We start from the raw sequence: 27,671 nt of genomic DNA, 5'->3' as shown, positions 1-27,671 counted from the left end.
TTCTTCCCAGTACAACTTATTTTGCAAGTCTGTAGTGTGTGTATTCCACATGCTTTTTTCTCATGTCTTTGAGCACAATTTTCATATATTTGTCCTGATGAACCAATATTTGTAGAATTTCTTTAAGTGAAAGCAACATTCCTAAAGTATGACCGAACTAATAGCTGCAGGGGGTACAAAAATCACAGTAATTTGTCGCTTTGCTGTTGTACAATCAGGCATGGGAGGTTTCCATTAGAAACGTATCCTGCTTTCAGGCCCCGGACTTTACAAAGCCCACATTATGCAGCCTCAGTACAAATAAAGAAAATGGCTGCATTAGCAATTCGAAAATAGGCACTTATCTTTTTCTTTATTGCATGAAGGGGAAGAAAGAAAATCAGGTCCAGGTAGAGCAAAAGCGTTTAACCAGCTTCAGACTCACTGCTCTGGCACATTTGTTTGGACAATGGTTGGCTGCAAGATCCATCCTTAGTTTTCGAAAATAGCACCTTCACCAGCTGGGCCCCTGCTGTGAAGTTCTCGTTATGGACTTCTTGTTGTCTCTTCCCTTCCCTTAAGACAGGAGCTCTCCCAGCCCTCTGCAGAGCTACCAGCGAGAGTCATTAACCCTATCAATGGGCTCGGCCTCCTGTCCTTCCCCTTTGCCAAGGAATGCTCTTTCTGAGATGTGTGGTTTGTGTCCGTTGGACATGTGGTTTCTCTCACTTGCTGGTCTTCATACATGATTTCTGACTGTGAACTCTGCCTAGCTCAGAGTTACGGCATTGGGCTCGAGTTCTTCCAAACCCGGGAGCACTCATAAAAACATTTTCAAATTCACTGTCAGGAGGAAGAGGAGGCCTCTCAACTGTGTTATTAAAAGACAACCTTGAACTGGGCTCAAGCACAGTGGAGGATTCTGTGCAATAGTGGAATCAACAAAAATAAAGAGCTTTATTGTTAGCATGAGACAATAGAGCTTATTAGCGGTTTGGGGAAACACAAGTGCATACAGTTTGACAGAAGACAGTCACACAAACGATAAATGTGAGCGCTATTACAGAGAAAGCAGAGAAGTGTTACTGAGTTGTTATGTGTTTGAAAATGTCACTGCTTAAACGTTTTAATTATTAGCTGCTAACACCATGTGCATTGCTGTGGTGAGCTGTGCCCCATCTGCCTGCAGGCCTCCCTTGCCCACACCTCAGGCACAGCCCACGTAATGTGGACAAGGACTGCTCTATACTCAGCTACTTTAAATGAAGAACCAATCATTACCAAGTACGGATGACATAACTTGAGATTTGAATTACCCAGTTCAGACTACAGTAGAACATAAGTTGACCACGCAAGGGACTGTAACAAACTGGTCAACATACAGAGACGGTCAACAGAAGGAACCAGGCCTGCTATACTATTATGTATATATGGCTCATGTCCAGGCTATGAAAACTAGGTCAATTTAAGGAGATGGTCAAGGTAAGGAAGTGGTCGACTACGGAGGCTGTACTGTATTTGCAAATAAGGATGTTTGCTGCCTTACAGGAGTGAGCATTGGATAATATTTTCTCAAATAAGCACAGGTCAACCAACAAAATGTTTCATCCTTTCCTTGCATTCCAATCCCTTGCTCACCCCATCCAAGACTGATGCTCCAGATGCCTGTGTAAGTCAGGCCCAAAGCAAAGTGCTTTGCCGGCTGTGCTGAGGTCCTCTGCTGAGTGACTAATTTCAGTCTCAGTAGAACCCTTGGCCCCAGGACTGTTAACACTTGAATTTGACATTTGAGATCAAGACAAGAACTGAAGAAAAGAAAACAAAAGCAAGTGTGAGATCTAAGTCTGTAGGCTGGCTTAACCCAGGACAAGATTACATCTATTATACTCTATAATAGGAACAAGGGCAGTTTTTAAAAACTCACATCAGGAAATATTCGAGTCAATATAGGTAATTGTCCTCTGTTTAATTAAAATTCTCCATCAATAACATAACTTGAAATTGAAGGGCTTAAAATGCAAATTTCAAAACCTTTACCTTTTGATCCAGGGTCTGCAAACTACAGCCTCAGGCTAAATCCAACAAGCTGCCTGCTTTTGTAAATAATATTTTATTGGAACGCAGCAATACCACTCGCACTTTACCGTTGTCTGCACTGCTTTTATACCATAATAGCAGAGTTAAGTAATTTGGTAAGAACCTATAAAGCCTGCAAAGTCTAAAATGTTTACTGTCTGACTTTTAGTAGGAAAGATTGCAACCCATGCATCTGATGACTATAAATAAGCACATCCCTAACCTGCGATGCAGAGTGGGGTTCCTTGAACTACATGCATGCTTTTGGAACCCCTAACCTCACGCACCTTGGAGAGCATTTTTTAAACAAATAAACCTGTGGAATCAATCTCTGGGGGGTGGGTCCATACTGGCCTTTGTTAAAGCTCTTGTGTGGGCAGCAGGGTGCAGAGTCATTACTCCAGAAAAAAACACAAAGAAAAGGCAGGTGCTGGTGGAGCGGCACCTGTGGCTCAAGGAGTAGGGCACCGGCCCCATATACCGGGGGTGGTGGGTTCAAGCCCGGCCCTGGCCAAAACTGCAAAAAAAGAAAAGAAAAGAAAAGGCAGATGCTAGAGGTTTACCATCTCTCCTGCCTTTGCTCCTTGCCCCCTTACCTGTAGCCCAGCACACAGAGCCCACTGAAGCCTTTTGTGGACTGAGTAGTGAATTCACAAAGTCAGGTGATGTATCTTAATGGCTATCAACCTCAGTACACATTAGAATCCTTTGGGGATGGCTCAGCACCTGTGGCTCAAGCCACAGGCTCAAGCGGCCCAGCCACATACACCTGAGCTGGCAGGTTAGAATACAGCCCGGACCCGCCAAACAACAATGATGGCTGCAACCCAAAAATAGCCGGGCATTGTGGCGGGCGCCTAGGTCACAGCTACTTGGGAGGTGGAGGCAGGAGAATCACTTGAGCCCAGGAGTTGGAGGTTGCCGTGAGCTGTGATGTCACAGCACTCTACCCAGGACGACAGCTTGAGGCTCTGTCTCAAAAAAAAAAAAAAAAGAATCCTTTGGGGAGTTAAAAAAAAAAGCATCCTTGGGCAGTGCCTGTGGTGCAGTCGGTAAGGCGCCGGCCCCATATACCGAGGGTGGTGGGTTCAAACCTGGCCCCGGCTGAACTGTTACCAAAAAAAGGCCAGGCGTTGTGGCGGGCGCCTGTAGTCCCAGCTACTTGGGAGGCTGAGGCAAGAGAATCGCTTAAGCCCAGGAGTTGGAGGTTGCTGTGAGCTGTATGATGCCATGGCACTCCACCAAGGGTAGAAAAGTGAAACTCTGTCTCTACAAAAAAAAAAAAAGCATCCTCTTTACTATTAGGTGACCACAGTGGGCAGAAGGGAGCTGCGATGGGCCAGCGCCCGGTGAGGGGGCAGCATGGGAGTTAGAGCCCACGCTGGCGAGCAGGATGTCCACGCGGGAAGGCGTGGTGTGGGTGGGAGATAGGTTGCGTGCAGGGGATTAATCCAGTGAGTAGATGTGGGAAGGACAATGGAAGCCAGGTTTCTCATAAGTGCAGAAGAGTGTTACAAATATGAAAAGAGGAACTAGACTCAACTCTGATACTGGATTGGAGTTGGAGGTTGTCAGTGTAAACTCCTATACACGTTAGGGATCTTATGTATATTCCTCAACTCTGTTCACTGAGAGGGGTGAGGAGAGATGCCCCAACAGCATTGAGCATACTTATCCCTTTGATCTTGGCTTCAAATACCATTGTCCACTAAAAAGAACCAAGATGTCTGATTCTAGGGCTGGGGTGGGAAAATGCAATATGAAAATAACAGTGTCGGGCGGCGCCTGGGGCTCAAGGAGTAGAGCGCCGGTCCTATATGCCAGAGGTGGCAGGTTCAAACCCAGCTCCGGCCAAAAACCAAAAAAAAAAAAAAAAAAAATGTCACAAAGTCCTCTAGGATGGGGACATGTCAAAAGGATGCAGAAGCCAGCTTTAAGGGACTCCCACTGGCCAAATCAGGACAATTTGAACATCAAAATTAGTAATGATAACCACCCTGACCAAGAGCAAGATTCTGCCTCTACTAAAAACAGAAAAATTAGAAAAAGAAAAAAAAAAAAAAAACCAGAAAAATTAGGGCGGCGCCTGTGGCTCAAAAGGGTAGGGCACCGGCCCCATATGCCAGAGGTGGCGGATTCAAACCCAGCCCCGGCCAAAAACTGCAAAAAAAAAAGAGGAAAAATTAGCTGTGCATCATGGCAGGAGCCTGTAGTCCCCCTTATGCTAGAGGCTGAGGCCGGAGGATCACTCAAGCCCAGAAGTTTTAAGTTGCTGTGAGCTATGACTCCACCTCACTCTACTTGGGTGACAGAGCAAGACTGTCTCAAAAAAAAAAAAAAAATAGTGATAGTAAAGGAGTATAACCCATTGACTAAAATAGGAAACTATAAGTTTGTATTGATAGAAATTAAAAAAAAAAAATGAAAAGAAAGGGAAAGTTTGGTGAGAAGCAGGCACTTTACATAGTTTCAAAGTTATCTACCTACAAAATGTTTACTAATGACAAAGGGAGGGAAAATAGTAACTGCGGAGAAGCCTGGCAGATGCCCCTTTAACCAAGTGATCTAAGTGCAGGTTGTCGGTGGGAGCACATGGAAACCGTGTGCTTCCTGACAGGATGCACTGCAAAGGTGCAGGACCCGAATTCCATCATGAAGAACTACCGGATAAACCCAAACGGAGACCTCATAGCCTGCAAAATCTGCACGTGTCAAGGACAGGAAAGTCCAGGAGAGCTGAGGACTGAGGACTTGTTCACAGCTGAAGGAGACCAGCTACAGGACCACTAGACCCAGCGCTTGACCCTGACCTGGATCCTCGTACTGTGAAGGACATGGTCAGAGCGCCCAGTGAAGCCCGAGGCCGGGTCTGCGCACTGAGGGGCAGCCACATGACCACCCTGTGATGGTGCATTGTAAGAGGACAGCATGCTTGAATGCGCACAGATCACCAGGGAATCTTCTTAAAATACAGGCTCTGATGTGGTGGGTCTGAGTAGGGCCTGAGCCCGGCTGGCCTGCTTGTCCCCAGCCATGCCCATGCCTGGGGCCCCCACTTGGGGTAGCCCGGGCGTGGTAACCTGTGCAGGGTGTTTGCTATGTGCCTTCCTCCTACTTTTGGTTTGAGACTCTGATTTTCCTTTGGGAACCATCCCCTCCCACTCTTGGTGCACCTGTCATGGGTCACATGGTTCGTAACACTCAGGCATGAGTGTATACCACCTAGGCCTGCACCGTCTCATCCACTGTCTACTATGGAAGGTCCACAGCTGGTCCTGAGAGCAGCCAGGGCTGAGCAGATGCCACTCTAAGAGGCTGGCTGAACCTTTTTGAATCTCTTTGTCTTCCTGGGCTTCCAAACCTAACAGGGGCCCAGGTCCTGCCATCTGCCCTCTAACTCCTAAAGGACTCACAGGCTTTTCTGGCCCCCACATGACTTCATGACACAGTATCTATGTGACCTTAGCAAAATGAATTTGTGTCTCTGTCAGTTTGCTAACCTATTAAATGGGTACTTCTTACCTCTAATCGGATGATGGCATCCGCAGAAGGTGATTTGCACTGCACTTGACGCAGAGTAGATGCTCCATACATTTTTAATTGTTCCCTTTAGCTTTGGGGGCTCATGACCCCCCACAAAAGGAAGGGGTGGCAGATCGCTGTTCTGTTTCAGATCACTTTCTATATGGAGATTGGCTTACCACAGAGTTTGGGGCCCCAGAGGAGGAGACAATAGCTAGTCTTTTACTAGCTATTATTATTTATTGTTTCCTCTAGGTTCTAACAATTCCTGTATAGCCATACTATATGGAGTTGCCTATACAAATACTTATCAAAAGGAAATAAATTAGCAATGTTGTAGGTGCCACCAAGTACAGGTTTTCTCGCTCCCAGGAATCTCAGTCTCTGCCGGCGAGCAAAAATGCCTCCGACTGTCTTTATTCTACTGCCATCCTGTGGCTGGTCTGTGCCACTGCAACACTGTGGGGCAGACGTAGCCAAGCATCTGTCTATCACTGTCCTCAGAGGGCACCCTAGGGGGAAGGGAGTGCAGTTGCAGGGTCCACTCTTCTACCCCACCTGGGCAGGAGCCTGGACATGAATCACCAGTCTTGACTTGATTTCTGTCGGATAAACCTTAAAGACACATAGTACAGGACCATGAAGCCAGCGCTGATGCCAATGACGATGAAATAGATGGTGCTGAGAGGGTACGAGTTCAGGTCCATGGCATTGAGGATCTGGAGACACAAACATTCATGGAGCTCATTAAGAAGACATTTGGCTGGATGTCTGCTGATTTAGAGCCCCAGGCCTTCTCTGCTTACCATATCTCCTGGGACCGAGATGGTGTGGTTGCCCAGCTGTGTGCTATGAGCTCTCCCACTAAACTGGATGATCATCATCCCTTCAAAGCACCATCGCAGGAAGGACACTTTGGAAATCCATGCAGGCACTGAGGACAGTGAGAGCCACGTTATTCACACGGTCTCATCCCCTTACACAAGGACACCGGCAGCTCTCTGGGACCCGTGCCCGTCGATGAGGGCAGGGCCATGGTGGCTCTGGCCCAGGGAGGCAAGTCTTCTGAGGAGCAAGGAAGGCTGAGAGGGCAGAGAGGCAACTGGGGACACCCACTGGGGCTGAGGGACTCAGAGGCTGCAGGGTTACCAACAGTCTAACCATTAGGCGTCCCTGCATGCACTCAGGTTCATAGAGCTAATGGGGTGAGGGGATCCAACCCAGAGAAGTTGGAGTCCGTCCTGGTGCAGGGGTGGGGCGGAAGCCATGAGCCAGGAAATTCCCAGAGAGGAAAGTGGGACAGGCTCAGGGGTGAGAGGAAGGGGTGTCCTTGGGGAGGTTTGGACAAAGCAGGGACATGGATTTGCACCTTAGAAAACTCACTGTGTATGGCTGAGAGCTGAGAGGGAGGTGGAAGGACTGAGGCCACAGAGGCCACAGTGTTGCAGGGGCTCAGGTGCAAATGATGGGGCAAGGGCTGGGGACAGTGCCAAGGGGACATTTCGGAAAGACTTGAGAGGCAGAATTGACCCAGTTCACTGGTGAACTTAGAGTGGGAAGGAGAGATCAAGGGTGGCCTCTGGGTGTCGGCTGTGGGACATGGGAGGTACCTCTGTATCCTCTCGTGGAATCATCTCCTGGGCCTGCCGTGTAGCTGGCAAAGCCATCTGCTCTAGAAGGGCCAGCTCTGAGTTGGATCTAAGTGATGAATTTTCACTTCCAAAAAAAGGCAGGCTTAATTCAGCCTCACGAGGCCTAAAAATGCTTGACCAGGTGGGAGCAGGACCTCACCTGTCCACAAGTTGCTTAAGCTGATCATGAATCCCCCGGTGAGGTAGAAGGAGTTGTAAATAGCATTGCTGAAGAAGGAGGCCATGTGGAAGTTGGGGAACAGGGCTGCGGTGGCCAGGGCCATGACTCTGCAGCAGAAGACCACCAGCCACAGCAGCAGGAAGTGCAGGAGGAAGGGCTCGGGGCCTGGCCGCAGGTCAGCCAGCCAGTAGATGGGCATCCCGTAGATGATGATGTAGGCGCAGTGCTCCGGGAGCTCCCCGAGGATCTGCAGAGAACAGCCCTTGCAAGGAGGTCTAGCAAACACCTTAACTTGCCTTGTTTTAAAATGTTTAAAGGCAGCAACACCCAGTGACACCAACCCTCCCTCCTGGTGACAATCCCTAGCACCTGTTGTTATAGCAGGTGTGAGCATACAGGACCCACAGGCATGAGCTCACAGCTGGCTGGGGCAGTTCAGCCTGTTTCTCCCAAGGAGGCAGAGGGCACCTGCTCTTCTAAGACCTGGTTTCAAGTTCCCATCCCTTCTGCCCAGACCTGTAACTGTGTGGTCTTGGCAGAGCCAAGAAACACCTGCCTGGTCTGATGGGGACCAGTGAGGCTCTGGGGAGGTAAAGTACGCTGGGTCTTTTTTAGGCCCCTGCTGATAAGAAAAGTATCATTCCTGATCCCTAGTCCTCGTCTTTTGATAAATGTTTAAAAAATATCAAGTCTCTGAAACTCCCTTAGAAAATGTGGCATCAGGCGGTGCCAGTGGCTCAGTGGGCCGGGCACTGGCCCCATATACTGAGGGTGGCAGGTTCAAACCCAGCCCCGGCCAAATTGCAACAAAAAAATAGCCAGGTGTTGTGATGGGCGCCTGTGGTCCCAGCTGCTCAGGAGCTGGAGGTTGCTGTGAGCTGTGTGACGCCGCGGCACTCTACCAAGGGCGATAAAGTGAGACTCTGTCTCTACCAAAAAAAAAAAAAGAAGAAAGAAAGAAAATGTGGCATCTACAACCACAGGTGACACAGCCCCATGGCTCAGCGAACCGCTTCACTATAACAGTGCCTTCTGCACCCTACTCCCTGCCCTGGGGGCCCCTCAAGTTCAACACTGTCCAATCACCTTGGCAAAGAAATATGGACCAGCAGTGTACAGCCCGTCTTCCAATTCATAGGAAAGCATCGCCCTCTCTGAGTAACCTAAAAAAAGGATGAAAAGGGAACAGAATGAAAAATGAAATTTATCTACCATGTTTCTGTTTTTGAGTCTCTCTCAACACAATTAAAAGTAGTTAAATTGCCTAAATGCCTTAATTTAAAAAAAAACAGGCACAGGAAAATCACACTAATTTTGATGTTTGATGAAGCTCTTTAGGTTTTCACCTCTGAGGCTTGTGCTCTGCTGTCAAGTGTAAATCCTGATAGGGTAGGAATGGCTGAGACTTGGTAAATTGCTTCATTTGCATACTAATACTAACAAGAAAACAATCATTGCTTTTCCTATCAAGAGCACAGTGAAATTATTCAGGTCCTGGTTGGGGGGGGGGACCCCAGTGGGAGGGTGGCAGATGTCCTGCCCTCCAGCTGCTCCTCATTCTGGTCGTGAGTGCACGCCACCCTCACATTTGGAGATGACATCCAGAATCACGTTGAAGGGGATGAGAGCGCCGATCATGAACAAGAGGGCCATGGTGTCAGTGAGGGAGAGCTTGATGGTCCCGTGGCCGTAATAGAGGAACCCGATGATCATGGACATCGCACAGGCCTCCACCCCGTGGATGAGGAGGGTCGGCAGGTCTCGGAAGTCATTGGAAATCTGACGACTTAAAAAAACAAAAGGAAGAGATGTTAAGGGAACCAGATATGCCAGCCCTGTGACCTTAGGAGTGTCACCTCATCTCTGTAAACCTCCTGGCTCTCATCTGTAAAATAGAGGCAGTGACACCCACCTCACAGAGTTGCACTGAGGTTTAAATCAGAAAATTGATGAAGATATCTGGCTTAGTGCCTGTAGCTCAGTGACTAGGGCACCAGCCACATACACTGGAGCAGGTTTGAACCCAGCCGGGGCCTGCCAAACAACGACAAGTACAACCAAAAAATAGCCGGGCGTTGTGGTGGGCACCTGTAGTCTCAGCTACTTGGGAGGCTAAGGCAGAGAATCGCTTAAGCCCAAGAGTTGGAGGTTACCGTGAGCTGTGAAGCCACAGCACTCTTCCAAGGGTGATGTAATAAAACTCAAAAAAGTGGCTGGGCATGGAGGCTCCTGCCTGTAATCCTAACACTCTGGGAGGCTGAAATGGGAGGACTGCTTGAGCTCAGGGGTTGGAGGCCAGTCTAGGCAGGAGTAAGACCCAGTCTCTACTAAAAATAGAAAAAATCAGTCAGGCTTTGTGGCAGGCACCTATAATCCCAGCTACTTGGAAGGCTGAGGCAGGAGGACAAGCTTGAACCTGGAGTTCAAGCTTGCTGTGAGCCAGGCTGACAACAGGGCTCCATAGCATTCTAGCCAGGGACAACAGAGTGAGATTTTTGTCTCAAGAGAAACAACAACAACAAAAAAGAATAAAAGAAAAGTAACAGGAGTGTTTTGTGAGTTCACGCCGAGGTCTGGAGCTGGTCCAGAGGATGCTGTTTTTTCAAATGAGTCTACCTCTTTTTTCTTCCCTCAAATTGACTTTAGATAGAAACAAAGACTTTGGGGGCTGCAGGTAAATGAAATGACAAACAGTTACCAGATCAGCGTGGTAAACTGCTGCACAGCCCCGGGAAGCTCAGCGGGAGTGCGGAGGATCTTGGTGTCCAGCGAGAGGCCCAGGCTGCTGGAGGAGAGGAGGAGCCGTGGTCAGGAGTGTGGCTCCCTCTCGCATGCAGCATGCTTCTCACAGCCCCAGGAGCCCCTTACCTCTCTGCACAAGGAACCACGTCCAGTTCCCTCACCTCTGCCTTCCACAGAAAGTCATCTAAGCCACGTGTTTTTTCTAAAAACAAGGCCGCAAGTGACTGAGCTGTCTCCCTAGTGGCCACCTCTCGCTCTCTGCTGCGCATGTCGATGCTGGTCAAGTCCACTGTAAGCAGAGGATGCGGAGCCGTGGCAGCTGGTCCCTGACAACCAGCCCACAACATTGGTTAGCCCCCAAGGGCTTCAGGACATACTCCCCACCCTCTGAGGATGACCTATGAAGCAATGGTCGGAGCAAAGAGACGCAGAGAATCCTGGCCCCGACCCCCCACCCCTACCGCATCTGCAGAAGCAAGTGAAGGGTGGTGGATCAGGAAGCAGACAACTGCAGACACCTTGAGCCCTGTCCCACCACTTAGACTCATTTGGGGGAACATCCCCGGACAGAGCAGCAGCCTTCAGAGCCAAGGCCACGTTGCACTTATGCCCTGACTCTCACTCCAGCTGTCCAGGAAGCTTTTAATGAGGACTCACCTTCCAGGTGTGTCTGCCCATGGGGAACAGGTGGCCTGGTCAAGGGAGCCTGGGAGTTGGGCTCCTGCTAGTTCTATCTCATTGTAAGTTAATTATTTGGCCTCATAAGCAGCCTGCCCAAAGCAGCCCAAACAGGAGAATATTTGGGTGGAGGGTTCCAGGGACCAGCCAACTCTGAATGGAATTCTCACTGCCTGCTCTGCCCCAGGGAGGGAGCTGGAGAACAAAGTGGACCGAGGGAGCTGGAGAACAAAGCGGACCGGCACCCTCCTCCTCAATCTGGGGGGATACTACCCTGTGGGGAGCGCCTGGCAGCCCCACACCACAGCCCTCCTCTCATAGCCTCTGCCTCAACCTCCAAGTCCCTGGCAGGGTGGGTCCAGAAAAGGTGGACCTCACCTAGCCACAGCCAGCGCCTCTCTCCCCTCCCCTCACTCCAGGCCCACGGCTGCCCAGCAGCCCTCCACTCCACCTCAGAGGCTTAGTTTGTTGGGGGTTACGTCTTCACCTCTCTTCCACCTTCCTTTTCCATTTTCACAACACATCTCAAGACAGGATTTATCTGGATGAGTCTTATAAATCACGAGGTGTCGCCCTAGTGTGCAGGACTGTAGCTTGAAACACCAAATTTTCTGGGTACCTCAAGGCCTCATATAGTTCCTGCACCCCAGATTGGTGAAAGGTTCCTGAACCAGGGCCCATAGGCAAGAGCCCTGCCACTTGAATAATAATATGAAATAAAGGAAAGGAGTTTTCAGGCCTATTTGGTGCATTTGACCTCTAGTAACCCCTCTATGCGTTTACTTCAGATTGCTCCCTCATGGCCAGGCTGGCAGGTGCCCTTTGCCCTTATTCAGGAGTGGCTGGCGGAGTACGACACACTGGCAGGAGGCCAGTCTGGCACCTGAGCACAGCAAGGGCAATGACCTCTGAGTTCATAGCAAGTCTGAGTACACAGAGCAAGGGGCAGCCAATCCCCCGGGACAGAGTGGAAGACAGTTTAGGATGCCAGGAGTCAGGAGGGACTGCTGACCCGGGAGTCAGGGTTGGGGGCTGGACACCCAGTCCAGTTCTGTGCCTCACACTCTTTGGACTCTGGTCTTTCCCTCTGTAAAGATGGAGACACCCTTGGCCTGAAGGGAATGTGAGAGTCCAGCAGGAGACCCTCTGGATCCTGGCACTTTGGACCCAGCATACGCCTTCAAGGAGATGGTCCCTATCGTTGTATTTACCAGTGAGGTTCTTGCTACCCTGCCATCCCAGGAGGAATCTGAGGACAAGCCATGTAGCCGCTTCACCCTGGTACAACAGTCCTCCCTGTCCAACAGCCACACCAATCCTGAAACTCAAAATCCAGCTTCCTGCTTTCAGGGCAGATACCTAGGAAGGCGGGTACCCCCTAACACCCCCATAAAGGAAAGTGGCTCCTGTCCTCCTTAGCGTAACATGCTGAGACCTCAGGACCCACTCAGAAGGCATGTCTGGGGCTGCCAGAGCAAGTTTCCTGTTCAAAGATTCATTGGCCAAGACGACTGAAAAGGACCTGACCCTCCCACCCCCCACCACCACCACCTGCACCCTCAGGCTCCCTGCCTCTGCAGGGTCACCAGGGCACAGTCTTAAGATTTCCTGGTGGCTTTCTGACCTTAAAGAGCCTAAGGTTCCCTGCAGAGTTTGAATAAAGGCCATAGTTGAGAACTTAACCCAACCCCACTGGGAGTCTATCCCTCCTGTCACTGAGCTCCTGTGAGTTTCTAATCTTTCATGCACAGAAGGGCCGCTCTTTGTCAGCGGCTGCTTTGTTCACGTCCTCATTTCCAGCATCTGATACTCAGCACACGGACCCACATCCTCTACTCTGCTCTACCCAGAACCACCTCCCTGTTCCTCCTTTCCTGAAGCCCCCAACAGATTTTCTTCTGAATCTTTCTAGCAGGCTCTGGCGGTGTCTGGGGCATAGGTTCCTGGCCGCTAGCCTTGCTGGCTCACCATAGAAGTCAGCGGGGTTGGTGTAGCGAGGACAGGGGTAGCCAATGTCCGTGAAATACTCGACCATGTGCTGGGCTGCCCCCAGGTAGACGGTGGCACCAGACGTCATGAGCAGGACCAAGTCAAACAGCCGGAAGATGTCGGACCGGGGCTGGTGCAGGGAGAGGAGCACCAGCCTGTTGCCCTTGGCCAGCCGGGACAAGGTCTTCACCAAGTTGTGGGCCATGAAGCTGTCAAGCCCAGAGGTGGGTTCATCCAGAATCAGGATTCCTTCCCAAAAGAGAGGGGGCTGGGGAGTTAGCGGGACTCTAGCTGGACCAAGCCACGCCTGAGCCGGGGATGCAGGCCCCATTGCCCCACTCTGGTCCCCACACCTCTCACCTGGATTCCACAGGAGCTGTACCCCGATGCTGACTCTCCTCCGCTCGCCCCCCGACACCCCCCGCAGGTACGCGTTGCCCACGAGTGTGTCTGCACACTGCCATAGCCGCAGCTCTGCGATCACGTCCTCCACCTGCGGGGGAGATGGCAGCTCTGAGGCCACCTCGGAGGGCTTCCCTTGGGGCAAAGCATGTTGCAACCCAACATGTCAAAACTCTTGCTGCACTGGTTTGGTTTTAAAGGAAAGGACCGAATGGGGCTGAGGACAGGGGGAGCCCTTAGTGGACTTATTCGGGGAGTGGACAGTGAGCTAAGTTGCTTGCCTATGTCTGGGCCCCGAGGCAGGGCAGGGAGGGCTGGGTTTACCCTTTTGTCACGCTGAGCCTGGGAGAAGGATCTGGGCAGGCGCATCTGGGCAACGAAGGCCAGGGTCTCTCGGACGGTCAGGTTGGGGAGCAGCTGGTCATGCTGGCGCACGTGGGCCACACACTTCCTCACCAGCTGAGGCGTGCTGGGCTGCCCATTGATCCAGATCTGGCCTGACCTGATCTTGCCGCCGTGGCCTCGGTTGGTGATCACGTCCAGCAGTGAGGCTCTCCCACAGCCTGTGAAGCCACCAGGGACATCCCTGAGAGCAGAGCTTCTGTGGGGTCAGGCTGACAGCCACTGCTCCCTGCACACTCTGCTGCACCCTGGACTGCTCTGTCGTTGCAGAGATGACTCCCCCCTAGAGAGGAGGCCCAGCTCCTAGACTAGATGGGGCGGACCCAGCTCATGGAGCTCTGCAGCCAGCTTGAGCATCCTTGGGTGTCTGGGGGCACATTGCTGCTGGGGCTTCAGGCCAGGTTAGTCAATAGCTGCACAACAAGAGAGGGTGGGGGTCCTGGCTGCCACAGGCCTGTGGTGCTTGGAGCATTTGTCCCTCTGGCCACTAATCAATGCCATTTCTCCCCAGGCAAGGCTAGTGTTAACAATTTTTGGCTGGCAAGCACGCCAGCAACATTTCATTATTTGATGTCATTTGGCTCAGAAGCTGGCTTTGTGAGGACTAAGTTAGAGCATTTATAGGGTATTTTTTTAAAAATGCAAAACCAGAACCTATTTTGAGAAATAAGGGAGAAAAAAATAGAGAAATAACAGATGTGGAAATGATTTTTATTTTTATTTTTTTTTTTTTGGCCGGGGCTGGGCTTGAACCCGCCACCTCCGGCATATGGGACCGGCGCCCTACCCGTTGAGCCACAGGCGCCGCCCTGGAAATGATTTTTAAACTATAGCACAATGCACACAAATGTTCTGAATATATGTACATGCTTCCCTCTCTTAATTTTTTTTTTTTTTTGTTCACATGAAAAGTCTTTATTAATCCTCTTATGAAAAATCTATACGATGGCTGCAGGTAACATCACTGTAGAGTCTTTACTCCTTTGCTTGTTATCCAATCTCCAGCTCACTTTTTGCCAGCACCAACATTAGCCTTTGCAGGCCCCCTGACTTCCTTCATTCTGTTCTCGTGCTCCTTTCGCTGCTTTTTTGACGTCTTTTTCTTCTCGTACAGGCCATGCCTTGCAAGTCTCTGTTTGGGTTCATTTTTCTTTGCATAATCCAAAGAATCGTAAATCATGCCAAAGCCCGTTGTCTTCCCACCACCAAAGTGAGTTCTGAATCCAAATACGAAGACGACATCAGGTGTGGTCTTGTACATTTTGGCTAGTTTTTCTCTACTTTCTGTCTTTGGTACTGTTGCCTTCCCAGGGTGAAGGACATCATTTGTTTCCTCTGAAGTAGTCAGTTGGTCATGAACTTCCGGGTCCAGATAATTACTGTGTCGTTCATGATGCCGGGTGATCCTCAGACAGCCAGGGAGGAAGAGCTCCCTCTCTTATTTTTAATCAGTGGTACTTTTTAACTCTCTTTAAAGAAAAGATCCATCTACTTCTGAATGATGTACCCATCATTGATTCAGGAAAGTCAGCATCAAATTAGATGCTTTTTCCAAAAGCATTCCACAAGGCTTTTTTCGATAGCTATTTAAAATTGTGAGTGCTAGCCTGAGCAAGAGCAAGACCCCAACTCTACTAAAAATAGAAAAACTAGCTGGGTGGGTGGGCGCCTGTAGTCCCAGCTACTCAGGAGGCTGAGGCAGGAGAACTGCTTGAGCCTAGGAGCTTAAGGTTTCAGTCAACTATGATGATGTCACTGTACTCTAGCTTGGGCAACAGAGCCAAACTCTCAAAAAAAAAAAAAAGCAAACAAACAAGGAAAATGAACAACTGAGTGCAAATTGGGCTCAAGCACTGAGAACATCTCCCAGTCACTGAGCTGGGAATGAGCTCATTCCCTGAGTGGGGTTTGGTTTCCTGACTCTACATTCCTTGTGGAGAGCAAGTTTTCCAATTTCTTTTCTTTTTTTTTTTTTTTTTTTGTAGAGACAGAGTCTCACTTTACCGCCTTCAGTAGAGTGCCATGATGTCACAGGACTCACAGCAACTTCTAGCTCTTGGGCTTCAGCGATTCTCCTGCCTCAGCCTCCCAAGTAGCTGGGACTACGGGCGCCCGCCACAACACCCGGCTATTTTTTGGTTGCAGTTCAGCGGGGGCTGGGTTTGAACCCGCCACCCTCAGTATATGGGGCCGGCGCCCTACTCACTGAGCCACAGGCAAGGAAAGTGCCGATAAACAATGCATGACAAGTCCTCCTTGCCACATGCCACAGAGCACCCTGCATTCAGCCCCATAGCACCCAGCACAAAAACCAAAAGCCGAAAAACAGCCTCATGTGATACTTCTGGTTACTGCCCAGACACTGTCGGGGAGAAGGAGCCTGCACACTGCCTCCTGGGCACACTTCATTTAAGCTTCTTTAATAGTAAAGGGAGCAAATTAGCCGGCAGAGAAATCAGGGAAGAGGGCTTCCATCCAGGCTCTGGGAGTGCAGGGGACTTGGCCAACATTCACAGGTGCTGCAGAGTCCCACTCTGGAGAGCAGGAAGGCCACGTTTTTTCTAAGCAAAACATAGAGCTGTGAGCAGCCTTTCCAACAGAGGATGCCTGGTCCACTGAGGCAGACCCTCTATGAACCAGGAAGAAAATCCATAGGCATTCTGCACCCTGGTAAAATGGCCGGAATCAGTAAATTCATTAATTAAAAAACACGTTTGGCATTGCTGATTCTGTAGAAGAAGCTAAAATACTTGGGGCTGCTTTTATTTATATTTTAAAAATTATGACCAGCATTCTCTGTGTGTGTGTGCGTGCACAGTAAAAGTCACAGGAAGTATAATTGATAAATCTAAGAAATCATTTTTAAAATTTCATGCCAGGCACAGTGGCTCACACCTATAATTCTAGCAGAGTGGAAGGATCCCTGGAGCGCAACAGTTTGAAACCAGTCTGAGCAAGAGTGAGACTCCTGTCTCTTCTTTTTTCTTTCTTTCTTTTTTTTTTTTTTTAGACAGAGTCTCAAGCTGTTGCCATGGGTAGAGCGCCGTGGCGTCACAGCTTATAGCAACCTCAAACTCGTGGGCTTAAGCAATTCTCTTGCTTCAGCCTCCCAAGTAGCTGGGAATACAGGTACCGGCCACAACGCCCAGCTATTTTTTGGTTGTAGTTGTCATTTTTTTTTTTTTTGTAGAGACAGAGTCTCACTTTATGGCCCTCAGTAGAGTGCCGTGGCCTCACCCAGCTCACAGCAACCTCCAACTCCTGGGCTTAAGCGATTCTCTTGCCTCAGCCTCCCGAGTAGCTGGGACTACAGGCGCCCGCCACAACGCCTGGCTATTGTAGTTGTCATTTTTTTTGGCAGGTGGAGGCTGGATTCAAACCCGCCAGCTCTGGTATATGTGGCTGGTGCCTTAGCCGCTTGAGCTACAGGCGCCAAGCCCCCCTTCCCTTCTAAAAATAGAAAAATTAACTGGGCATCATGGAGGGTGCCTGTAGCCCCAGCTACTTGGGAGGCTGAGGATCACTTAAACCCAGAAGTTTGAGGTTGCTATGACCTAGGCTGACCCCACAGCACTCTAGCATGGGCAACAGAGTGAGACACTTTCCAAAGGAAAGAAGGGAGGGAGAGAGAGAAATGAATGAATCAGGCTGGGCACAGTGGCTCATGCCTGTAATCCCAGCACCCTGAGAGGCCGAGGCAGGCAGATCACCTGAGTTCATGAGTTTGAGACCAGCCTGAGCTAGAGTGAGATCCTGACTCTAAAAATAGCCATGCATTGTGGAGGGTGCCTGTAATCCCAGCTACTCAGGAGGCTGAGGCATAAGTCTGAGGCTGCTGTGAGCTGTGATGCCACAGCACTCTACCAGGCATGACAAAGTGAGACTCTGTCTACAAAAAAAAAAAGAGAGAGAGAGACAGGCAGAAATCATTTAATTTCATGTACCATTTGATCCTAAAATTCTTCTACTAGGTATTTACCCAAAGGAAAAAAAGACATGTTATAATAAAGACATTTGAGCTTGAGTGTTCATAGGAGCACAATTTATAGTTGCAAGGATGTGGAAACAGCCCATATGCCCATGGATACCTGAATAGATTAATAAAATATGGTCTCTGTATCCCATGGAGTACTACTCAGCCTTAAAGGAGATGATGATCTAGTATCTTTTGTAACAACCTGGATGGAATTGGAGACCATTCTCCTAAGTGAAGTATTACAAGAATGGAAAAACAAACACCGCATGTGCTCCATACTAAGTTGGAACCAGTTGATCAACACCTGTGTGCTTACAGGAAACAAAACTCAGTGAAATTCTAGTAGGGTGGAGAAGAAGGGGAAGGGCATCGCACACTTTCTGAGTGAAGGGCAAACCTGTAACTTTGACTTAAAATTCACAAAAGCAAAATATGTGACCAAAATGTAGGTACCCTCATAATGTACTGAAATAAACTTTCTTGAAAAAAGAAAAAATAATAACTTTAACTGTTAACTTAAATTTGGCTTGAGACTGCTTCCATATTTGGAGTTCCTATGGAGGGAACTGCAATGTTATTATGTAAACAAACTGTAACCTAACCCTGAGTTTATCTTAAGACAGAGATTGGCTGAGACAAATTGCTAAGGCTCAGCCAATCTTGACAGCCAAACTTCAGACAATCACAAGCTGTCAACTGGCAGATTAATGGCCTTATCAGATGATGCCCAAATACTGGTTACTCTGAGTTTACCCAATCAAGCTGTTTCTGTATATCCTTTTTCTGTCTATAAATATTGCCTTCCCACATTGCTGGGTGGAGCTCTCTGAGCCTTTCTTGGCCCTGAATGCTGCCATATGCAAGGATCATTGTTTGCTCAAATAAACTTTGCTCAATGGTATTTGTCTAAAGTATTTCTTTTATTCTTTTTCTTTTTTTTTTTTTTTTTTTTAGGACACATTAAAATTTGCTTTAATACTTCTTTGGGGGGGAAAAAAACACACTTGTAGTGAATGAACAACATTTTTATGCTATTATTTGTATCTACCATGCCATGAATTCATAGGGGAAGAGGTTCCAGCAGCTCAGGGAGGCACCTTGCCATTTAATGTGACAAAGTGTTAATTGACTTTTGAATTCGTGGGAAATAGGTCCCAGCACCTTGTATCACTGTTACATGGGGTCTATTGGTTATCCTGTGTGCTATGCTGTACACATATTATGCCATGAGCTAATGGGGAATAAATAGGTTCTTGCTCCTAAAAACATGGGTCCACTAGTACTCCTTTGTGCCATGTTATATGCTTATTATGCCATGAATTCATAGGGAATGGGTTCCAGGAGCTCAGGCTCCTTTCCGTTAGTTCTCACAAAGTGGGCTTCTCTGGGTGGCGCAGGCTGGCGCTTCAGTTGAACCCAGGTACCTTTCTCTTTGGCTTCCTTCTTTTTCTGATCATTTTCCTTCACCCGTTTCAGGAAGCTATCTCGGCTCTTAGAGTGCTTAATATGCTCAATACGAACATTAATCCTCTTCGCGAGGATCTTGCCCTTAACTTGTTTGTTTACAACAATGCCAACAGCATGCTGGGTAACATTGTAAACTCTTCCAGTTTTGCCATGGTAACATTTGTGTGGCATGCCTTTTTGAACAGTACCCATTCCCTTGATGTCTACAATATCACCTTTCTTGTAGATTCGCATATATGTGGCCAAAGGAACAACTCCATGTTTTCTAAAAGGCCTAGAGAACATGTATCGGGTGCCTCTCCTCTTTCCCTTTGTGTTTGTCATTTTGGTGAATTACTGGAAGATGGCGTCTCCGGCCGAAAGGAAGGCTTTTATTCTTTTTCTTTTCTTCTTTTTTTTTGTGAGATAGAGTTTCATTACATTGCCCTCGGTAGAGTGCTGTGGCGTCACAACTCATAGCAACCTCAAACTCTTGGACTCAAGCGATTCTCTTGCCTCAGCTTCCCAAGGAGCTGGGACTACAGGTGCCCGCCATAGCACCTGACTATTTTTTTGTTGTTGTAATTGTCATTGTTGTTTGGCAGGCCCGGGCTGGATTCAAACCTGCCAGCTCCAGTATATGTGGCTGGCTCCCTAGCCGCTGAGCTACAGGCGCCAAACCTAAAATATTTCTTTTAACATAGTGAAGTGAACTTGAAGCCAAGCAACCCTGAACCTAGAGTCAAAAGATATAGAAACTATTAAATATAATTCCTGCTCAGCCTCTCTGAACTTCACTTTCCTCAACCACAAATCAGGGCTACTAACAATTAGAGGGTTGTCTGTACCGAGTATTAATCATAGTGATGCAAAGTAGGGCCCACATGTCTCCTAGATGCTCAATTCAGAAAGAAAAAGCAGGCGTAACAAGAAGAGCTACCAGAAATTACAAATAAAAACAAAATAGTAGGTCCGTCAGGGAGCCACTCTTTTCTTCTTTAGATCAAGATTTCAGGGACAGGGCCAAAGTGGGAGGGACTTACTGACTACATATTGGTCCAGTTACAAGAGCACTTGCACATAGGATCTCATTTGATCTTTGGTTCGACAATAAATAGCTTCTCTATCAGAAGAATGTAAAAGCTTGCAGCAGGGGTCCAAAAAGTTGAGTAATTGCTATCTCTGGAAATGATTAATTAAAAGGTGTAAAGTGCTTGAAAGACTATGTAAGGGCATTCCAGGGAGAAATGCCTAGATGTGAGAAGCAGAAGGCCAAAGCTCTGGTTCTAGATCTGCATTAAAAGTGTATTTTTAAGAGAATCACTCAACTTCCCCGGGCTTGAGTCTCCTACCTGTTCAATGAAGGGGAGTGTTTGTGTGTGTGTCTGTGTGTGTGTCTGTGTGTGTCTGTCTGTCTGTGCGTGTGTCTCTGGGGGTGTGTGTAGGGGCAGGAGGACATTCTAGAAATACCGAGGAGTAGATAATTTGAAAACCTTCCTCTAAAAACTCTTCCAAACTGGTAGGAGGAAGAACTCTATTCTCCAAGCCCCCCTTCAGTTCAGATGTTCTATAATTTCAAAATTGGCCTGTGGAAGGGACTCTGTGAGGCACTCCAAGAATCTGGCTCTTTGCAAATAGTTAAAGGTTGTGCTAAGATTCTGGAGGGGCCCTCTGAGATTGTGGTGGCGACTGTCTGACCATAGCCAGGCTCTGATGGTGAAGGGACAGTCTCTGAAAAGAGCATCAAATTTTGAAGCAGCATGATGATCTTCTTTCAGTGCAGGTGTTAACCAGTGACAGCTGCTCAGGCTGCAGCTTCAGGTCGACAAAAGGCACACTCACAACAGCAACTACCTATGAACTAAAAAACAGAAGAGCCAGGATTTGAGCTCAAGTCTGTGTGACCCAGAACTTCTGCTCTTAACCATGTGCCATATTATTCTTCTAGTCAGCAAAGAGTTCCATAAGAAACATCTGTTTGAAAGACCATTCTGCATCCCTCAGCAGAGAGAAACCATGCCCTTAAATGGTACCTGAGTTCCCTATGATGGCCAGCATCTGCCCACTTCTCACTTTCAAGTTCAGGTTTTGGATACCCAGTTCACAGGAATCCTGGCTGTTGTGAGATGTCCATGGCATCTTGAACTGAACCAGCTGCTCCAACCAAGACATCTGGGAGGCCACGTCCACCTGTGGGGTGACATTGGAAAGTTCCTTAGAGAGCTGAATGGCTCAGAGGGTTTCAGCAACTTCTGTTCAATCCCCTGTGCCTTGGATAGGGGATTGATGCCCCTTTCTCCAGGGAACATCCCCCTTGCTAATACACAACAAGCCCGAGGCAACCCTACCCAAATTCTACCAAACACAGAGGCTGGCCCCCAACCTATGTTAACAACTCAAACTGTTGTTTCTGAGTCTGAAAATAAGGGGAATAGAAAACATGAGCAATAGCAGAACAGAAATAAAAATACAACATGAAGCAACATGTCTTCATTTACTACTACTAACTTAATAATAATGTATCAAGTATTTACTACGTGCAGAGAAAGGGGCATCTGCTATCGCATTCCATCAGCATTGTAAACCTATACCGTAGGTACTATTAGAATCCCTGTCTTACAGGTGAGGCTCAGAGAAGTTAAGTAACTCTCTCAAGGTCACATAGCTAGTAAGTGGCAGAGCAAAGAAAGGTTATGGTGTGGTTTGTTGGCTTGTCCTAACTCACACCCACAAGAAACACACTCGGGGCTGTGGGATTCGCCATCTCAGGCCCCTCCAAGTTCCACCTGAGCAACACGTGGTCTGCCTCTGAGCAGTTATGGGAGTAGGTCCTTGAATCTGACAGGGGGATTCCTGAGAGCCTCCAAAGGCCGGTGGTTGTCCCTGCCCTCTGGATATTTTATTAGCTCCAGGGAGAGTTTATTTTATTTGTGAAAAAGATATAAAAATTAATGAAGCCCGAATAAAGTCTATGTTGTACATAGTTAATGTCTTAGTTTTGATCATTATTATATGGGTATGTAAGACTTCAGTTATTAGTATTATACATTGTTAATTCCTTAGTTTTGAGAATTATGCTATGGGTGTGCAAAAAGTTAACATTAGGGGGTGGCGCCTGTGGCTCAACAGAGTAGGGCGCTGGCCCCATATGCTGGAGGTGGCGGGCTCAAACCCAGCCCCCGTTCAAAAAAAAAATAAAAAAAGAAGTTTATTATTAGGGAAAGTTGGACAAAGGATATATGAGAATGCTGGACTATTTTTGCAACTTTTTCAAAAATGTAAAAGTATTTCACAACATAAAGTTAGAAAGTAATCTAGAGGTCCTTTGTTATAGACTCCACAGTCTTCTTTGTGTTTCCACAAGGATCTCATTCTTTTCTCCTGTCTCTCAGCCTCCAGCTATAGCAAGTGCCATAGAGGGCACATGTAGCTCCTGACACTTGAGGCGCAGCATGGACTGGGCTGTGTCTGTGGGTTGAGGATTTGCAGGGTGGGCTCACCCTTTCCCTCCCTGCCGGCTCCTCTCCCCTTAATCCCAGGAATGCCTCTACCTGGTAGCTGAGGTCCCTGACCTCCAGGGTGTTGGGCTGGCCACTGTAGGTGAAATACAGGCTGTTGTCACTTTCAGAGGAGAACAAGCTGTCTTGGAGGCCCTGCTGGGAGACAAGACAGGTGAGGGGCTCACCTTTGGAGGAGACTGAGGACAAAGGAGAAGACTGGAGGAGGGACCCAGGGGTCAGAGCAGCTTCTTACAGCTGATGTGTCTGAGATCTCAGATTGGCATGAGATGAGTTGTGCCGGTGGAGCCCAAGACTTGGAGAAAATACAAGCATTGATGGAGGCCCATCTCCTTTAGAGAGAGCCCTGGGAATTCTCCCAGGACCTAAACCTCAGGCTGGTAGAGCCTGAACCCACGCAGCTGATGGAAAATGAGACCCAGACTTTGGGCTGGAGAGAGATCTGTCGGCTTTGGTGCTCTGGAAAATCTGAGCTAGGAGCTGGCAAACCCTCGGCCTTTAACTTTCTCTTCCTTGAATTTGGCTTAACAGTTTCTAATACCAAACAGATATCTCGTATGCAGCATATGAGAGCGAAACAGCTAAGGACAAGTTAACGCTCAAAATTTGTGAAGACACCATCCTGAGAAAAGTCAAGGAATTTTGTGCAACAAAGCCATTGAAAATGCTGTTGAGGCTGGGCATGGTGGCTCGTGCCTGTAATCCCAGCACTCTGGGAGGCCAAGGCAAGAAGATCCCTTAAGCTCAGGAGTTTGTGGTTACAGTGAGCTGTGATGATGCCATTGTACGCTAGCCAGGCTGACAGAGCAAGACTCTGTCTCAGAAAGAGAGAAAAAAATAAAGAAGGAAGGATAGAAAGAAGGAGAGGAGGAAGAAAGGAAAGGAGGGAAGGAGGGAGAGAGGGAGGGAGGGTGAGAGGGAGGGGAGACAGGAAGGAAAGAAGGAAGGAAGGGAAATTTCAGAAGTCCCTGAAACGGCATCATCACCACCACTGTCATGATGTCATTGGTGTTGAGTGTTGGTATATTTGAAAGTACATCAAGCAAATCAATGTTTCATGGTGTCAACCGATATTTATGAATGGTATTAACCATCTACAGATCTGAATTCCTTCTTTTTTTTTTTTTTTGAGACAGAGTCTCACTTTGTCACCCTGGGTAGAGTGCCATGGTGTCATAGTTCACAGCAACCTCCAACTCTTGGGCTCATAGCCTCAGCCTCCTGAGTAACTGGGGCAACAGGCGCCCCCACCCCACAATGCCTGGCTATTTTTAGAGACGGGGGTCTCACTTTTGCTCAGGCTGATCTCGAACTCCTGAGCTCAAGAGATCCACTTGCCTCAGCCTCCCAGAGTGCTGGGATTACAGGTGTACAGGTGCGAGCCACTGCACCCACCCTGAATTCCTTCTATTTTAACAATTCAATCATTTAAATCATGAAGGCCCAAACAAAGGGAGAACCTGACTAGGAAGTTTCCGTTTTTAATGTATTCCATTTTCTTTCATTCCCATAGCACAGGAACAAGCATTATTCATTGACACACTCCTGTAGGCCTCTCCCCAGAGCTGCCAGTCTCACGCTGCCTCATCCCTTCAATCAATCAGACACACAACAAACATTCACTGCTCCTCCATGAAATGCTCCATTCAGGCTTGGAGTTTGGAATGTGATTGTGAGAAACTCTTTCACAAGCTTAGATTTTAGCCAGTGAGACAGGTGGTTAGGAGGGAGCCAGGTGGCCAGGCACAGGGGCAGGCTGACCTCAAGCATCTGACCAAAGGTTTATTTTCACAATGCACATCATTCCACAATGGAAAACAGATGACTTGCAGCTAACCAGACAATAACATCTGGTAGTATTCCTGCAATGGTGGAGGTAAGAAGTCCTTGGAAAGAACATTCCAGACCAGAAGAGGTGGAGAGAAAGAAATACAGGTGACGGTCTGCTGCCGGCCACTCTGGTACCCCCTGAGTTCTGAGACAGAAGGAAAAACAGCAGACCAAAGCTACTTACATTGTTTAATGTTTGAATTGTCACTATAAAACCCCAAAATTCTATAGGAAAAGCACGAGGAAGATAAACACCTGCTTCAGGAGAGAGCTCATCTCTGGGGAACAGGAGACACATAAGGGAGAGGGGACACAGAGAGTGGCCCGGGGGAAGGCTTCAGCTTTTGGCAATTAGTGCAAGTACATGGTAGATCGCCATTCTTTGCATTGATTTGTCCGAAAAATTTCACAATATGTTTTCAAATTGAGAAAGCAAACCCGCAAGCTCAAGTTCTCATCAAGCTTTCACCCACTTCCGGCTGGCAATGCACCAAAGCAGGAGGGAGAGGTGGGGGAGGCGGTGAGAGGGTCTGCACCCTCTGGGTGGAGAATGGTACCCGGAGAGATCAAGGCAGCTCAGGGAGCTGCTGGCCTCTGGCAGATCAGCTCTGTGTTCCCACCACCACAGACATGCTGTCTAGTTCTGTATGAGACCATTAAACTACCAGAAACTGTATCAATTGCTGAGAGACTCATTGGGGCCAACACGCATCCTGTTATCATTATTATACTTTTTACAGCAAATATCTGCAGGAGGCACCAGATATTGGCATAAGAGATAAATGACATAATATAATTGGCATCAGATATAAAGAGCTTAGAAATTTTTCTGTAGGCCAAAAGGTGCCCAGATTGGATTCAGGGGTAGAGGAGCATAGAGAAAGGAAGGCCAGACATTTGGAGTCTGGAGCAACATGTGGAGGTGACCTCAAGCCCAAGTAGTCCCACTGTGCAGAGGCCTATGTGACAGAGGCAGTGGGGAGGAAGGCAGGTGAGAGGAAGGAGCGAGGTGCCTGGCTCCCTGCTCGGAGGCTCACCCAGGCCCTTGCCTGGGCTACAGAGGCAGGGGTGTGCCAGCCCAGACCTCAACCACCCTGCAGGGACTGTGTCTTCCAGGAGCTGCACAGACAGCTCCTCTTCTGGAAGAAGAAAATTCATGCCTGAAATGGAGACAACTTCTGTTCCATTTTTAAATATTTTCCTTGGCTCCCAAGAAGGGTTTGTTAGACTCTTCCTGAGGTTTTGACAAATTCTCTGCATTTTTCAAATATTTAAATATCTATTCGGCTGACATCTTAATCAGTATGACTGTCAGAACGTCACTGGAATTTTTGACAGGTGACATCTAAAAAAGCAAAAGCAGGTTTATTTGTAGGTAACCAGCTCAGCGCCTGCTGGGTTACACTGTAATTTCTCCTTGTATTAACTTCTGATCGAATTCGTGAGTCAGAAGCGTAGGAAGGAAGGAGACTCGGGGAGTACAGAGCAGCGTCCTGTTCTGAGATGAGGAGCCCGGAGACGGCGTGATGCTCAGGACCCAGGGCTGGGGAGGGGACAGGCAGGGATTGCTCCTGGGCCTACTGAAATACTCAGACAAGATCTCACACAGTTCTGACCTGGGCCGAGGACTCTCCCAGTTTCCTGTGGCCCTGCTCTTCCTGCACAGTGAAGCGTTGTGGGCCCAAGGCACTTGTCACCCAGTTACCAGGAGGCCAGAGTTTCCTGTGCAAATGACCCCTGAGATCACCCCTACAGCCTATACACCCCTCCCAGACCTCTTGAGTGGCCCTAGGCCTCATGCACCCAGGCAGGTGCATGAGGGCCCTGTACAATGAGTGGGACAGAGACAGGAGTGGGCAGAGATGGGGACAGGCTTGGACTGGAAGTGGATCCCTGTGCCATCACATTTTGGCTGCTATTCTAAGAAGCCCTAGAATTTCTAAATTCATCACTGGCCTTCCAGGTTGGGAGGAAGGAATGTCAGAGTCAGAGGATAAAACTATTTTATTTAACAGTCTGCAGCTTGATTGATTCCTTTAAAACACTAGACAGGTTACGCGGCCCTCATCATCTCATTCAAGCCTCATAGCCATTAGGAACAGACCATTCCTGAGCACCTGGGTAAGAGGATTCCGGAGGATAATATGGTGGTGGCAGGGCCAGCACCTGTGTTTGGGTATGAGGCTCTGGCAGTTCTGTGCCCCTCCCAGAGAGCTGTGGTGGCTGAATCATCAGTCCTTCCAGGCACAAGTACTCCCAAAGCCCTTAGACATTCTGTCCTATTCAGGTTATAGGAATTTCCCTGCAGGGGTTGGCCTCATGGGGGTGTTGGGGGAGCAGAGCCAGTCACTTGCAGTGACTGCAGAACTGACGGGAAATCATGAGCTCCTGGAAGCTCAAGGCCAGTCTGGGTGGCGTGTGGCTGTCCCTGTCACGTGGGGAGTCCTCAGTCTTTCTCATCTTTCTCTCCTCTACCCCATGACAGGCAAGACAGAAAGGTGGGGTGAGCGGGGATCTGCTTCACTTCTGTCTTCTAATTTAGCTTAGAAGTCACACCCCGAGTTCTCCAGCGAATCTTTCTCAGGTCAAATGAGGGAGGAAACCGAGCTCCCCGCCTCCGGCCACCCAGCTGCCGTCTACCCCCACCAGCACGCTCCTAGAGCCTGTGATTCCCAGCTACACTTGTATTCTGAGCACAAATTCTGACATTCCCTTAAAAGTCATCCATTGTCCTGTCTCATCATCACTTTGCTGTCACCAGGTTCTTAGCTGACAGCCTCATAGACAAAGGAGACAACAGCTGAGTCCCTGCCACGTTTCTGTGATGGCGTTTCATTTGGAAAGAGCTACATCAGCCCAGGTCACACACAAGAACAAGTCTCAGAGGAACTCCTTAGGGTAGAAGTGACCGCAGAGGCTCCAACCCTGCTCGCTCAGCCTCTGACACCGGGAGACTGAATCCTAAGACCACCTGCTCATGTGCTTGTAGTCTAGGTCGCCAGGGGGGACAGAAAGCTCTTGTGAGAAGAGACAAAGGTCTGACTGATCCCCCACCAGGGCTGGGCAACCCCATCACTCACAGAGGCATCTTGGGGTGTGGCTCCCTTCTGCGGCCCCCTGTCCTCTCCACTGGTTGTCTCAGCCATGGGGCAGCAGGTCAGTGTCCCTCGACTGCTGCTCCTTTGGACCTGCTGCTGCCTGCCCTGCAAATGCTGCCTCTCTCTGCTTTCTAGAGCGGGGACACCACCGACCCTGGCCGTGCCAGGCCCTGACCTTTTCTCTGCAGTGGCCCCACCCAT

General features: G+C 48.6%; 1 protein-coding gene and 1 pseudogene across 5 annotated transcripts; both read right to left on the bottom strand.

The window, feature by feature from the left end:
* Positions 1-5,850: 5,850 nt before the first annotated feature.
* ABCG8 (ATP binding cassette subfamily G member 8) lies at positions 5,851-27,628 on the bottom strand. Of its 5 annotated transcripts, XM_053588695.1 has the most exons (14): positions 27,453-27,628; positions 22,576-22,680; positions 21,058-21,214; positions 13,525-13,763; positions 13,159-13,291; positions 12,778-13,047; positions 10,258-10,420; positions 10,088-10,174; positions 8,976-9,175; positions 8,476-8,552; positions 7,369-7,636; positions 6,384-6,511; positions 6,136-6,296; positions 5,851-6,036 (listed from the first exon to the last, which is right to left on the bottom strand). In XM_053588695.1, the coding sequence occupies exons 1-13, from the start codon at positions 27,516-27,518 to the stop codon at positions 6,159-6,161; spliced, it is 2,031 nt and encodes a 676-aa protein (XP_053444670.1). In that variant the 5' UTR covers positions 27,519-27,628; the 3' UTR covers positions 5,851-6,036; positions 6,136-6,158. The 5 variants fall into 5 exon arrangements, with proteins under 5 accessions (XP_053444670.1, XP_053444668.1, XP_053444671.1 ...); XM_053588693.1 differs by having other exon boundaries at positions 5,851-6,296; XM_053588696.1 differs by having other exon boundaries at positions 5,851-6,296; positions 10,088-10,171.
* On the bottom strand, positions 14,405-18,541 carry LOC128583973 (40S ribosomal protein S24-like; annotated as a pseudogene).
* Positions 27,629-27,671: the final 43 nt, after the last annotated feature.

Source organism: Nycticebus coucang, chromosome 4 (assembly GCF_027406575.1).
Source record: "Nycticebus coucang isolate mNycCou1 chromosome 4, mNycCou1.pri, whole genome shotgun sequence".
In the NCBI taxonomy this organism is placed as follows: Eukaryota; Metazoa; Chordata; class Mammalia; order Primates; family Lorisidae; genus Nycticebus; species Nycticebus coucang.
The sequence above is the reverse complement of the archived record's forward strand: the minus strand, read 5'-3'. Positions and strand labels throughout refer to the sequence as shown.

Bases quoted from the DNA above. Each gene is read 5' to 3' on its own strand.
- ABCG8 (XM_053588693.1), bottom strand. From the start codon at position 27,518: ATGGCTGAGACAACCAGTGGAGAGGACAGGGGGCCGCAGAAGGGAGCC. The intron at 21,215-22,575 runs GTAGAGGCATTC...GTCACCCCACAG, and splicing joins TCAGGGACCTCAGCTACCAG to GTGGACGTGGCCTCCCAGAT. The intron at 7,637-8,475 runs GTGATTGGACAG...TGTTCTCTGCAG, and splicing joins GTCCATATTTCTTTGCCAAG to ATCCTCGGGGAGCTCCCGGA.